Below are 15,552 nucleotides of genomic sequence, written 5' to 3'. Positions count from 1 at the left end.
GAAAACAATACATTTCTGTCATTTACAGCAACATCTTGGATGAATTTATATTACATGAAATAAGTCAGGCACAGAAAGACAAATACCATTTTCTCACTTATATAAGGAAAATAAAATTGACCTCAAATAATTAGGGAATTGAATAATGATTACCATAGCTTGGGAAGGTTACAGGGGAACGGGGATGGATAGAGGATGGTTAATGAGTGCAGGGATACTGTTGGATAAGAGAATAACTTCTAATGTTCTGCAGCACACCAGGATAATTCTGGTTTGACAACAAATAGTTGAATATTTCAAAATAGAAAATAGGTTTTTTAATCTTTCCAAAATAAAGAGGTGTTAAATATCTGATAAATGTCTGAGGTGTTAAATATCTGATAAATGTCTGAGGTGATAAATATGCCAATTATTCTTATGTTATCATTACCTACTATATACATATATCAAAATGCTACATTATAATCCATAAATATATACAATTGCTATAGTAATTAAAAACTATTTACAAATTTAAAAAATTAAAATGGCATGATGGTTGATCCAAAATTCTACCATATAAATAACTACATTAGATACAAATGATCTAACATTCTTGTAAAAAGATCAAAATGAATAAAATAAACATTCAATTATAAGCTATCTACAAGAAACCTCATTTAATAGAGACATACATGTAGATTAAAAATAAAACAAGGAAATGAAACAAATCATGCAAACGCTAATCATAAGAAGCTACACTCCCTATGTCAATGTTAGATAGAACACAATGCATTTATTGGACTAATGATATTAGCAGACAAAAAGATAGATATAATGATTAAAAAAGTTAATTTTTAGGAAGAAAATGCCCCTAAGTGTTATTTATATAATAACACAAGTTTAAATTAAATTTCTATGCAGTGGCATAGAAATCAATGATATTCTCAGATATAAGTTTACAAAAATATGCTCAAGATGAGAACACAAGAGGATCCAAGATGCCTGAGTAGTGAGAAGATGCACAGGCCTTAGCTGCAAAAAGAATGAAAAAAAACAAAGGAAGGGCCAGGAGTCTGAGAGACTGACTGATAGAAATTTTCAGTGAAGAAATGACAGAACAGAACAAAGATTCAGGGGACAGCAACAAAAAGAGGACAGACATACTGCTGTGGCTGGCTGCATGGCTGAGAGAAGCCATCTTTCAAGTCAATATAGAAAGAAAGTTGTTGCATTCCCATCCACTGGCAGCTTTAACTGAGGGGGAAATCTTCAGTCCCCCACTGATTTTAATTCCAGCCTGGGGAGTTGACGGGTCTGAGTGACTACTTGGCAAAACACAAGACTCAGTAGTCAAGCAACGTATCTCTAATCCACTGATACCAGAAGCAACCAGAACCAGAGTCAGAGTAACTTACAGGGTGGAGAGCAGACCCCATGCATTCTACAACTGTGAGAATTTTGGGCATAAATGCGGGAGCGGTGCTCACAAACTCTATGTGATCAAATTGCCCTCAGCTTCTTGTGGCTAGCACCAGCACCAACACATAAAAAATACGGATCCAATCTGAACAAGTTACCTCTGCATCGCCTAGCTCATGGTGCTGGCAGCCCCAGGCACAAACCCTACCAACATTTTTGTATTGCTTGTGAGACCTGTGGACGGTATTATAGTCTTTGGAGCAATCCACATTCACTTGCATCACTCTGCCTCCCATCACCTGGTTCCAACCCTCGGAAATCTGGGTAATGACCCCACTGTGCCCTGCAACGCCAGAAATACTAATATCCTCAAACACACTAGAATCTACCTGGTGGGACCTAAGGATGAGCCTGCCTGCATTCCACCTTTCCAGACCCATACCTGCCAGTGCGAAATCTCCTGTATACCTTGCCATCACCTGTGGGACTATAACAGAGTTTGGTTTACATCTCCTAGTCCTAGGACTAGGGCTGTTGATGTTATAAGCCCCAGAACAGTTGCTGTCTCCCAGTAGGGCCTGAGGAATGTGTGGTCCACATCACACAGAACTAGAGCCATAGTTATTGGTGCCACCAGTCCCAGCATCGACCAGGCTTGCTGGGGGGACAAAAGGACAGTCCCCTCTGTGTACCTCAACACCAAGCATAAGACCCTGGCTATCACAATCACTGGTTTTTTTTTTGTTTGTTTGTTTGTTTTTTGTTTTTTTTTTTTTTTTGTAACTGATACCAAACTCTGAGGGGACTGAAGATACAAATGCAAGGAAGCTCACAGTCACCTCAAAGTCACACTTCTACCCTTACAAAATGCTGTCACTTACAGACATGGCTGGCATTAATTAATGTAAACAGTAATCATTCAGAGGTTAAATTTCTAAGATTATCTAGAACCAAAGCCAAAGCAACAAGTCAAGTGATACCCTTCATTCCATCAAAACCATACACTCTTTTTCAATAAACCTACTCCATAAATAAAAAGGGACTATTACACCAGCTGTGTAGATGCCAACAAAGGATACATGAAGAAACAAGGTAGCATGACACCTCCAAAACAATACAATAGTTCTCCAGAATTAGATTCTTTTTTTAAAAAAAATTATTTATTTATTTTAAAGTCAGAGTTACACAGAAAAGAGAGGCAGAGAGAGAGAGAGAGAGGTCTGAGGTCTTCCATCTGATGGTTCACTCCCCAATTGGCCGCAGTGGCTGGAGCTGCACCAATCTGAAGCCAGGAGCCAGGAGCTTCTTCTGGGTCTCCCATGTGGGTGCAGGGGCCCAAGGACTTGGGCCATCTTCTATTGATTTCCCAAGCCATAGCAAAGAGCTGAATTAGAAGTGGAGCAGCCAGGTCTTGAACTGGCACCCATATGGGATGCCAGCACCTCAGGCCACGGTATTAACCCACTGTGCCACAGCACCGGCCCAAGAATTAGATTCTTATATGAAAGAAACTTATGAAATGCCAGAAATAGAATTCAAAATAGTGACTGTAAGGAAACTCAATGTGATGCAAGAAAATACGATAAAAATAAATGAAGTTGAAGCTACAAAATTATAAAAGATCAACAAAACAAAAAAGCTGGTAGTTTGAGAAGATAAACAAAAGAGACAAAACTTTAGCCAGACTAACAAAGAAAAACATAAAAACTTAAAAGAATAAAATTAGGGTTGAAAAAGAAGACATTACAATTGACACACTGAAATATAAAGGATCATAGTTAAGCACAACGATAAACTGTATAGAAATACACTGGAAAGCTTCAAAGAAATGGATAAATTTCTGGATGAAAATAATCACAGATTATATCAAGAAGATATAGACAACCTAAGCAACCCACAATAAGCAATGATACTGAAACAGTATTTAAATGTCTTCCATCAAGTCAATTTGTAGAACCTGATGGCTCTACTACTGAATTTTACAAAACATTTAAAGAGGGACCAACTCCAAACTTCTTGAACTATTCTAAAACACTGAACAAAACTCTCTATGAGGCCAGCATCAGTTTGACACCAAAAATAGAGGCACAACACAAAAATATCACAACAGACCTATATCCTTGATGAACACAGATGCAAACTCTCAATAAAATAGTGAAAAAAAACAAAATCACATCATAAAAATCATATATCACATTCAAGTGAGATTTATCCAAGATTCAAGGGGTTTCAATATTAGCAAGTCAATAAATGTCATAAATAACATCGGCAAAATGAACAAAAACTCATGATCATCTCAATAGATGCAGAAAAAGCATTATATAGGATTCAGCATCCCTTCATGATTAAAATCTTCCACAAATTAGATATGGAAAGAACATACCTCAAAATTATAAAGCCTATACATGAAAAACTAACAGCCAGTTTTACACTGAGTGGAGAAAAGCTGAAATATTTCTTTTCAGATCTGGAACAAGAAAAGGATGTCCACTTTCACCACTCTTATTCAATATACTTCTGGAAGTATTAGAAAAAAGAAATTTGGTGTAGAAAAAAATAAAGGACATGAAAATTAGAAAAAATGAAGTTAAAATGTCCATGTTTATAGATAATATGATATTGTACATGGAAAAACCTAAACACTCCACCAAAAAGCTGTTAGAACTAATAAATCAATTAAATAAAGTTCCTGGTTACAAAATACACATACCAAAACCAGTAACTTTTTTATATGCTAGAGATGAACTCATAGATAGAGAAATCAAAAAGAAAACTCACAATAGCCCCCAAATTATCAAATATTTAGAAATAAATTTACTAAGAAAGTGAAAGATATTTACAAAGAAAATTTTTGAAAATGATGAAAGAAATCAGCAAGCATACAAAAAAATGGACAGATATTTCCTGTTCATGGATTCAAAAAATTAATGTCATTAAGATGTCTATTTACCGCCGGCACCGTAGCTCACTAGGCTAATCCTCCTCCTGCGGCGCCGGCACCCTGGGTTCTAGTCCCGGTTTGGGGCGCCAGATTCTGTCCCGGTTGCTCTTCTTCCAGGCCAGCTCTCTGCTGTGGCCCGGGAGTGCAGTGGAGGATGGCCCAAGTGCTTGGGCCCTGCACCCACATGGGAGACCAGGAGGAAGCACCTGACTCCTGGCTTCGGATTGGCGCAGTGCGCCGGCTGTAGCAGATATTTGGGGGGTGAACCAACGGACAGAGGACCTCTCTCTCTCTCTCTCTCTCTCACTAACTCTACCTGTCAAAAAAAAACAAAAAACAAAAAAAAAAAAAAAAAACGATGTCTATTTACCTAGAGCAATACATAGATTCAGTGAAATCCCTATCAAAACAATGACACTCTTTGCTTTGAAGTTTGGTTTTATGTTCTTCCATGATTCTATATGAATTTTAGGATTGTGTTTTCTAATTCTGCATATGACAAAGCTATATTAATTAAAACAGCATGTTAATGGCACAAAAACTGACATATAGAGTGGTGGAATAGATTAATTCACATACATGTAACCAATCTGTTTTTGATAAAAGTGCCCAGACCAAACATTCAAGAAGGGATAATTTCTTCAATGAATGTTGCTGGCCAAACAGGATGTATATACGTAGAAGAATGAAATTAGATCCCTACCTCTCCATATACAAAAACCTACTCAAGATGGATGAATGACCTACATTTAAAATCCGAGACAATGAAATGATAGAAGATGTACGGGAAACACTTTGAGATATTGAAATAGGTGATGACTTCTTAGATAAGACCCCCCAAGGTACAGGCAACAAAATCAAAACTAGACAAATGGGATTACATCAAACTCAGAAGCTTCTGGACAGCAAAGGACATGATAAATAGACTGAAGAGACATCCAACTGAATGGAAAAATATTTGCAAGCTACCAATCTGCAAAAGATTAATATCCAGAATATATCAGCAACTCAAAAATCTCAACAACAGCAAAAAAAAAAATCCAGTTAAGAAATCATCAAAGGGCCTCAAAATACAGTTCTCAAAAGAAGAAATATAGATGGCCAACAAATATATGAAAAAAATTCTCAACACACTAGCCATCAGGAAACTGCGAATCAAAGCCATAATGAGCTCCCGTCAGAATGGCTGTTATCCAAATGACAGAGTGACAAATGCTGGTAGGGATGTGGAGAAAGGGGAGCACTTATGCACTGTTGGTGGGAAGGTAAATTAGTGCAGCCACTGTGGAACACAGATGGAGATTTCTTTAAAAACTAGAAATAAGACTTGCCATCGTATCCAGCAATCACACTACTGAGTATGTACCTAAAAGAGATACCTGCACCACTATGTTTATAACAACACTGTTGTTCACAATGGCCCAAATGTGGGAAGTCAGCCCACTTAATTTCACCCACACACCAGAGGATGGACTCAGAAACATGAAGGAAGCAGAAATTAAGACGTTTATTGATACCTGGTCTTGAAGTGTGATAACTGGCCAGTGGAAGTAGATCCTGTGTGCCCTCAGATATTTAGCTCCTTTAAGCCCTACCACGCAAAGGTCCCTTCTGCCAGTTTCTTATTGGTTGAGAAACTTTGGAGGCACAATCTAAACCCCACAGGCACTTAAATTAGGTTGAGAGAGGAGTAAAAGGGATAGGTGCTGCTCCTAGATTTGGACAGGGGAAGATAAGTTACATTGTGGTATCCTCAATGACAGTACTGTGTAACAGATATCAGGTAGTTACTGATTGCAGAATTGCTGAAAGTTACAAAGATAACAAGTGGTGCCTGGTTTGAAAAGCAAGTTTAACAGTTGAACTACTTTTATCCGACAGGCTCCCACAGCATGGTGTCGTGGCTGCACTAAGCCTAAGCCAAGTCTTTTATGAAATACACCATAGTTATTTCTCACACATAATATGTAGTTAATCAAGGTGTCCATCAGCAAATGAGTGGATAAAGAAAATGCTGTATATACATACAATAGGATGCTATTTAGCTATCAAAAAGAATGAAATTCTACCATTTGCATAAAATTGGATGCAACTGTAGGACTTTATGTTGATTGAAATTATCCAGATTCTGAGAGGCAAATACCACAGTCTCTCTTTTATGTGGGAGCTGAAATTTAAAATAAACAAGAAATGCCTGTATCTATTAGTATTGCTGCAAATATGTTTTTGTCAAACCTTATTTAATAGCCTTGCCAAACAAATGGTTAGAGTGATATACTACTACAGGTGTAATGATCCATGATTTTAAAAAATTTGCTGTTATAAGTGAAAGACATATTTTTATTTGATTTTTATTTGTAGCCATTACCTACATTCCCACTGAATTATGTCTTTTTACTTTCACTTGTTGAACTCTTTATTTAGTGGATCATTGTCTTTGAATAACATGTAAAGTATAAATATATATAGATATATAATATAAATTATCTCAAAATTAAAAAGAAGGGCAGGAGGAGTGGGGGGGGGGGAAGAGGAAGGTAAGTATTATTATATTCTTATAATTGCATTTATGAATAACCCTGAATCAGTTCCCTTTGTATTAATATCACATTAACATGTTAACTAATGAAATTGCAACACCATGAATTTGCTGTGAACTTCAGAACCGTACATATTAATAAATTTTGGAAAAAATATAAAACATCGCTGAGACAATTGTTATACAGGCTTTGGCTGCCTACAGTCTGTTGGAATCTGTTGGGAAGCAAGAACTATTTTTTTTACATTAAGATTGCATTTTTCAAGACTGCTATTATGTCCCCAAGACTTTGAAACATATATATAATAGCAATGATATCATAAGTTACAGAAAATATATCAGACAAAATATATATTGTTTATTCATCTGTTAATTCTAATCAGTGTGTGTTTTTGACAAGCACTGTGCTCATGGATCCACTTTCAGCTGATATTAATAATGTGAACCAGCAGCAAAATGTGGGTTTTTGGAAACCTAGTATATATTGAAAAAATAAGAGAATCTCCAACATTTTAGTGATATGTCCAAAGGAAAGAAGCCAGAATGCAAAACTATGTCATGAGACTACAATAACTATTACTGCAAAGTATTTCTGGGCCCGAGACACAGGGGTGCATGTGTCTATGAAGAGTCCAGATGATTATCATGTTAATAGCTCTTATTCACAATATTCTAGGCACTGAAAATTGTATATAATTAATTTTTTTGTAACTCATACAATAGCTGAAATGAGTTGGATACTGCAATTCTTCCTAGAATAGAGGAAAACATATGGGGAATGTTTCAAGACTAGGCAAAGCCTTCTTGAATAAGACCCCACAAACACAGGCAGTACAAGCAGAAGTAGACAAATTGGACTACATCAACCTAAGAAACTTCTGTACATGAAAGGCAACAATCAACAAAGTGAAGAGGCAACTTACAGAATGGCAGAAAATATCTGCAAACTATGAGTCTGTTAAAGGATTACTATCCAGAATATATAAGGAGTTCATGAAATTCAACAACAAAACAAACAATCCAGGTAAGACACAGGCAGAGGATTTGAGCAGCCATTTTTCAAAAGGAGAAATACAAATGGCCCACAGACAGAAGAAAAAAAATGGTCAAGATCATCAGTCATCAGGGAAATGCAAATAAAATCACAATGAAATATTGCCTCACTCTAATTAGAATAACCAATATCCAAAAATCAAATGATAAAAAATGGTGGCAAGGTTGTGGAAAAAAAGGTACCCTCATACACTGTTGGTGGGAATGCAAATTGGCACACTGTTATGAAAAACATCATGGTCATTCCTCAGAAAACTAAAAATAGATCTACCGTTAACTCAGCTATCTCTCTCCTGGGAATATATCCAAAGGAAATGAAATCAGCAAATGAAAGTGACCCCTGCATTCCCATGTTTATAGCAGCTCAATTCACAATAGCAAAGATAGGGAATCGACATAGATGTCCATCAATTGATGAGTGGATGAAAAAAATGTGGTATGTATGCATGATAGATTATTACTCGGCCATAAGAAAGAACGACATCCTGACATTTGTAATAGGTTTGATGCAATTGGAGATCACCCAGAAATATGAACATCAAGTTTTCCCTTATTTGTCAAAACTAATATAGAAGGAGTATAAAATTTGTGTGGATGTCATATTGTTTGTTTTTTAATTCTAAACATTCACTGAATCATACCATGTAAATGACAATATACTCTTCTTTCTCCATGTTATGATCATTGTCATAAAACCTTGTCTGTGATACTAACATGTCTGTGTTCAAGAAAAAATAGTATGTAGTGCCTATATATGAAGTGAATGTGACAAAATATTAAAAAATTTAAAATCATAATTTATAAAATGTTAAAAAGAGTACAAACTTTCAGGTACAAGATAACAAAATCTGTTGATCTCATGTGCAGCAGGCATGGTGATGGAGGTGTTAATATTTGGTTGTGGTAATGATCACACTATATACACATATTTCAAACCATCATGTATATTTTTAATGTTTTTAAACTATTTATCTTTATTTGTCAGTTAAATATTTTTGAATTATAAAAACAATAAAGAAAAATCAAAGTAACTTTATCAAATCTGACAAGTTGGCCAAAATATTAGTTTGTGAGAGGCAGAGTTGGGACAGTGTTTCTCATTTTTAACCCAAATCCTCTAATTATGAAGGGAGATTTCTGCATGAAGTGCAAGTCCCTGAAAACTTTAAAATCATTTGAGTCCATGAACTATATTTATTTCTTTTCTGTTCATACTTTGAATGAAATCATATCAAATATCTATTTTTAAATTTTCTAAACTGAAATTGTCAAAGGTAATTTTCCACTTTTAATACACTCTGTCAGCATCTGATAGAAACTTTAAGATAGGGAAGATAAAATTATGCTTTTTGTTGTGGGGAATGCATTGCTTATTATTTGGAATAGAAAAGCAAAGATAGGCCCGCGCCGTGGCTCACTAGGCTAATCCTCCGCCTGCGGCGCTGGCACACCGGGTTCTAGTCCCGGTCAGGGCGACAGATTCTGTCCCGGTTGCCCCTCTTCCAGGCCAGCTCTCTGCTGTGGCCAGGGAGTGCAGTGGAGGATGGCCCAGGTCCTTGGGCCCTGCACCCCATGGGAGACCAGGATAAGTACCTGGCTCCTGCCACTGGATCAGCGCGGTGCGCTGGCCACAGCGCGCCAGCCGTGGCGGCCATTGGAGGGTGAACCAATGACAAAGGAAGACCTTTCTCTCTGTCTCTTTCTCTCACTGTCCACTCTGCCTGTCAAAAAAAAATTAAAAAAAAAAAAAAGCAAAGATAATCCCAGGGTACTCTGTCAAAAAAAATGAAAAATACAGGACTTAAAAAAAAACTGTCGGGGCCAGCACTGTGGCACAGTGGGTTAACACCCTGGCCTGAAGTGCCGCAATCCCATATGGGCACCGGTTCAAGACATAGCTGCTCCACTTCTGATCCAGCTCTCTGCTATGTCCCGGGATAGCAGTAGAAGATGGCCTAAGTCCTTGGGCCCCTGCACCCATGTGGGAGACCGGGAAGAAGCCCCTGGCTCCTGGCTTCAGATTGGCACAGCTCCGGCCATTGTGGCCAATTGGGGAATGAACCATCGGATGGAAGACCTCTCTCTCTCTCTCTCTCTGCCTCTCTTTTCTCTGTGTAACTCTTACTTTCAAATAAATAAATAAACCTTAAAAAAAAAACAACTGTCACCAGCTAACTATACACACACACGTGTATATATAATTGCTGTAGCATAATTACCAATTTTTTTTTGAAAATTCACTTGGATAATTAACATTAGCAAGACACTAAAAAGTGTAAATGTAAACTATTTTCAAAACAAATAAAAATTGTTTTTTAGTGTATTTATTTGAGAGAGGTAGAGAGGAGGGGGAGAGACAAGGACAGGTTTTCCATGTGCTGTTTTACCTACCACTTTTTTGCAACAGTTGGATCCGTGAACCAGGCTGAAGCCAGGAGACCATAACCCAATCAGAGACACTCACAAGCAAGGCAGGGATCTAGTTACTTAAGTCATTGCCTGTTGTTTCCCAGGGTATGCATTAGCAGGAGCTACATCAGGGGCAGAGACAGGACTTGAACCCAGGCACTCCAACATGGAATGTAAGCATCCCGACGGGCATCTTAACCACTAGGCCAAATGCCTACCCCCCAAAAAACCCATTTATTAACTGGGATATAAATATGCCATTAACTGGAAAAGCTAATAGGAACTCTTCAATTGTGCTACTTATAAATGACACCATGGTAAATGTTTGGTTATGTAATGCCAGATTTCCCTAGCTTACTATTAATCAGGCTATGGACTTAAGGCACCATAAATTCTTTTGTATACTGGTAACTTACAGTTTGAAAAATTACTTTTAAAACTAGTATTTAAATGCTAGTATTCCAATCATAAACTTACCACATCCTTAGGAGAAGGCTCTACTTCCTTCTTTATTTTTTTGCCCATCCTAAAAAAAAGATGCAACAGGTGGTTAAAGTGTTATGTGTCCATTATGCGTGCACTCTTCAGTTATCTTTATCCTTTGGAGGAGGTGTATTTCTTCCTTAAAATTTATATATAATAAAAAACAATAAAGGTGCAGGCGCTGTGGCTTGCAGGTAAAGTTGCCACCTACAGTGCCGGAATCCCATATAGGTACCTGTTTGAGACCCGGCTGCTCCACTTCCAATCCAGCTCTCTGCTATGACCTGGGAAAGCTGTGGAAGATGGCCCAAGTCCTTGAGCCCCTGCACCCATGTGGGAGACCCTGAAGAAACTCCTAGATCCTGGCTTCAGATAGGCCCAGCTCCAGTTGTTGCGGCCATCTGGGGAGTGAACCAGCAGATGAAAGACTCTCTCTCTCTCTCTTTTTCTCTCTCTCTCTCTCTTTCTTTCCCTCTTTCTCTATCTCCGCCTCTCTGTAATTCTGCCTTTCAAATAAATAAATAAAACTCTAAAAAATGCAGTAAATGTAGAAATTATTATCTATGTAAGAATATGTTATGCATATCCCTATGTCAAAATCTATAGTTTTAAAGAATCTTACTGATATGATTTTTGGGCATTAGTCCTGGTTTCAATTTGGATGACAGATTAGTATATTAGTTACCTAATTTTACTTATATAACAAGAAAATTGCTTATCATACTTACAGTTCACTTATTTTGGGCTTGAGAGACAAAATCCAGAATACTTTTGAGATCTGCAAGAATGTGGCACAAAAGACAGGGATTTCTGTAAAATTTTCCTTCAGTAATCTATCCCTAGTATCTACAGCTGTGTTTGGAAAATAGTATGCATTTGGTATTTAAGAATATCACTAGCTCCACTTTTCCTGGGAGTAGATTTTGTAAATAATACAAACACAAAACCCTATCCTACCAAATTGCATTAACATTCGTGTCATTTCCTCAGATAAAAAATGTAATCCATAGTTCAATTAAAAAAGCAATTGAGGATCTGCAGATGTATATTCTAGGGAAATTGGAATTGTTCCTTGCAAAACCTTTACCCACCTGCACTCATTTGTTCATGCCTGTGTGGAAAAAAAATCTCAGACAAGCAGTATAATGTGTATACAACACAGCTGACATACCACAGAATAGTCACTCGACCTGGATAAAGAGAACTTTCTAAACTGTTGATGCCTGTTTGAATAATCCAAGAAATCTAGCTATATATATATATATATATATATATAGAGAGAGAGAGAGAGAGAGAGAGAGAGATTTATATATAAGTATTTAGGTAGAAATATATAAATATATATTTATATCTATATTATAGATATATATTATCTATATTATAGATATATATTATCTATATTATAGATATATATTTATATAAATATTTGTATATTATATATATAGAGAGAGAGAGAAAGAGAGAGCGAGAGAGATTTCAGTCTCTCATCCTCTCATTTATGGGCTCACTCTTATTCCCCAAATGCCTGCAGTGGCCGCGAAGCTAAATCTGGACCCAGGAATTCAATAAATGTCTTCCATGTGAATGGCAAGAACCCAATTACTTGAGCCATCACTGTTCCCTCCCAGGGTCTTCCTTAGTAAGTAACTGGAATCAGGAGTCTGAACCAAGGATTGAACCCACATACACCAATGTGTGACATGGACATCCTAAACAGCAAATTAATTGCTAGTCCAAGTGCAGTCTGAAAACAGTTTCTGGTATTATATTTGGCATTTGAACAATCTCAATTTTTACCTCAAAGAAATAACCATATTCTCAGAAATGCTGAGCAGTAGACAATCCTTAGAGAAAAATCTACAATGTCCAGGCTAATTCAAATTGCTAGACAAGGATCAGAAGCAACTCCTAGCATTAGAGACACTAGCCAGAATTTAACTCAAACATTAAAGAACCATAGTTCATAGAAATTTATAGGGATCTCTGAAGGACCTTCATTCCAGGTCACTAAGTTCAGGCCACATACATTTTAAGATCTCAGAGTCAGGGCCCACTTACTAAGTGATGCAGTACCTCACACTACATCTAGTATGCTAAGATGTATGAAAGTCCCCCATTAAATATAGTTTTCATCATAGAAATCTGAAATACACATTTTAAATTGTTCAGCAATCAGTCTGTACACTTGGAAATTCTTGCAAAATGAGAACATTGTTATCAAATATAATGGGAAATTTGATTTTTTTTTTCATTTGAAAGTGAAAGTTACAGAGTGGGAGACACACACAGAGAGAGAGAGAGACAGAGAGAGAGAGAGAGAGGGATCTTCCACCCACTGGTTTACTACTCAGATGGCTGCAGCAGCCAGGAGTGAGCCAAGCCAAAGCCTGGGGCCAGGAGCTTCCTCGGGATCTTTCACCTGGATATCAGGGGCCCAAGCACATGGGCCATCTTCCATTACTTTTCCCAGACCATTAGCATTGAGCTGGATCGGAAGTGGAGCAGCGGGGATATGAACGGGTGCCCGTATGGGATGCCAGTGTCACAGACCACAGCTTTACCCATTACACCACAATGCTAGCCCCAAGAAAAATTTAATATTAGCAAAGCATTTAATTAAAATTAATCTTTCCCTTTTTCCCCCCAAATCTCAACCACCACTGAAAAGTGCACAGGCCCTAAACCTTCCGCCTACAATGTTTCAGGCAGACACAGAAGCAACAAATGAGAATCTGTCACACAATTACTCTCCAGAAAAAAAATTGGTTCCTAGCTCTTTATAACTAATTCCAAGATATAGCAGCCTTTTGTTTATAAAATAATTCCTTATTAATAATATTTGAGAAGCAGTGCAATCACAGCTGCATAAAATTGTTTTACAATCATCTAATTTTCACTCAGAAACTATTTCTATTTCAGAACAGTGTTTTTGAGTGACTGTATAAAGAAGAGTGCAGAGGCTGTAATGATTTAGACATACACGCTTTGCAACTACAGAGCTGATTCTAGGCGATCCTGTGGCATTAGAAGCATATGTGTTTATCCCTGTGTTGGGTCTAATAGTAATATGGAGAGTAAATAGCTCACATGGGGTAGAGGGAATGAGCTCTTGAGATGACTCTAATCTATTTTCCTTATAACAGTAATGCATTTCATTGCAGAGAACTTGGATCACAAAGAGCACAATTAACAGAATAAAAATCACTGAAGGATAAGCTGAGTAAAATTAGCACCGTTTCTACGTAGTTCTTGTGTGTGTGTGTGTGTGTGTGTGTGCTTTCTGCAGTGATTCGATCATCCTACCTCTGTTTCTGTCCCCTGTTCCCACCTCCCCTTCTTGAGACCATTTTCCTGCCAACTCCTGAAACTAACAGACACTTCATAAGCCATAAGTGTCCATTACTTGCTCTAGTCACCTTCAATGGATCAGCATACCATGCCATTGAAACAATAGCTTAAAATCCATTATTTAGCTAGACATTCTAGCTTGGGATGTTTCCAGTTCTCTGGGATTATGGTTCGTCGTCCTCGGACCTACACCTTCACCTACACCCCGGACTGGTCCCATAGGATAGAGCGCGAATATCACAATGTCTGGTGAAAAGTGACAAAGTTCAAGACATTGGCTAAGGAAACAGATCTACCTTAAATGGGCATCTTCTTCATTACTGGAGTCATAGTTTGTTGTTGTTTTTTTTTTTTTTTTCCTTTCCCACGAGTTTATTGGCCATTTGTAAGTCTCCTTCGTGCACGCCCAGGCTACTACCTAAATACTTTCTAACCGGAGTTGTGTCTCAAAACGTCTTAAAGGGGAGGAGGAAGGCTAGAGCAAGTCGGGGCCCACCGCCTGATTCGCTCAGTCATGTAAGGCATCCTCAGACCCTCGGACCCTCGCTCGGGGCCGCAATTTTTGTCTTCGTAAACGGGATGCTCAGGACACCACCCGACCCTCGCCTCACGCTGCAGGCGCCGGGCAGGGTCAACCCCTCACAACGACCCCTCAGCTGCCCCAACGGGCGCCAACCGCGAGAATCCTTCTCTTTCCCTAAGTGTTGTGCGATCCTCTGCCGTGGGTCCCGCCAACCCGCGTGGGTAGCCGCGCAGCAGGCACCTGCCTTTACCTGCCAAGAGGTCCCACGGGAACCGGCCCGTCAGATCCTGCAAAGGACGCTGGCCGCCGCCTGCGCACGCTTCCCAAGCCGGTGTTGTTGCCGGTTGCCAGGCGACGATCCGGCCCGCCTCCTAACTGCCAGTCCCTGGTTGCTAGGCGACGGCTCCCGGTCGCCTGGACGCCGTGAGCGCCTGCGCACCTCAGCCCCCGCGGCAAGAATCCTAGGTCAGTATCACAGGAGTCCGGTGAATTGTGTTTGCTGAGACCAGTGTTTTGGGGCCGAATGGAAACTGAGAGCACTGGGCTCGTTGGTTGTGCAGGGCCAGCCATCTGAAAAATGAAGTGGACCTGCAGTTCAACCTGGCTTCTGGCCAGACGACTGGCTGTGGGTTCAAATACTCAGGAAACTGAGTGCACTCTCCCAAAGATCTCAGCTACAATCTCTTGCCAATGACACTTGCCACTTCCCGCTCAGACTCAGCTAAGCTGTTGACCTTGTATTGCCAGCTCTGAGGGCACTGAGGTGTTCATTCTCTCCTCGCAGAACGAGTGATGGCTCTTCAAAACCTTCTCTACACCCTCCTTTCTTTCCTCTTTCCGCACTCCTGAATCTCC

The 15,552-nt window shown here is 38.8% G+C and overlaps 1 protein-coding gene across 4 annotated transcripts in view; it reads right to left on the bottom strand.

The window, feature by feature from the left end:
- Positions 1-15,046, bottom strand: part of ARMC3 (armadillo repeat containing 3) — a 96,856-nt gene extending 81,810 nt beyond the window's left edge. For 3 of the 4 annotated variants that reach the window (XM_051834347.3, XM_051834369.3, XM_051834379.3), the window contains exons 1-3: positions 14,948-15,046; positions 11,555-11,604; positions 10,821-10,869 (exon numbers count right to left, since the gene is read on the bottom strand). In XM_051834347.3, the coding sequence (XP_051690307.3) occupies positions 10,821-10,868 (48 nt within the window). In that variant the 5' untranslated portion in view covers position 10,869; positions 11,555-11,604; positions 14,948-15,046. The remainder of the gene's footprint in view (positions 1-10,820; positions 10,870-11,554; positions 11,605-14,947) is intronic. The other variant, XM_051834355.3, reaches the window with a different exon arrangement.
- Between the last annotated feature and the right edge of the window lie 506 nt (positions 15,047-15,552).

This window comes from Oryctolagus cuniculus, chromosome 2 (genome assembly GCF_051225735.1).
Source record: "Oryctolagus cuniculus isolate XC-2025 breed Fujian yellow rabbit chromosome 2, ASM5122573v1, whole genome shotgun sequence".
NCBI lineage: Eukaryota > Metazoa > Chordata > Mammalia > Lagomorpha > Leporidae > Oryctolagus > Oryctolagus cuniculus.
The sequence above is the reverse complement of the archived record's forward strand: the minus strand, read 5'-3'. Positions and strand labels throughout refer to the sequence as shown.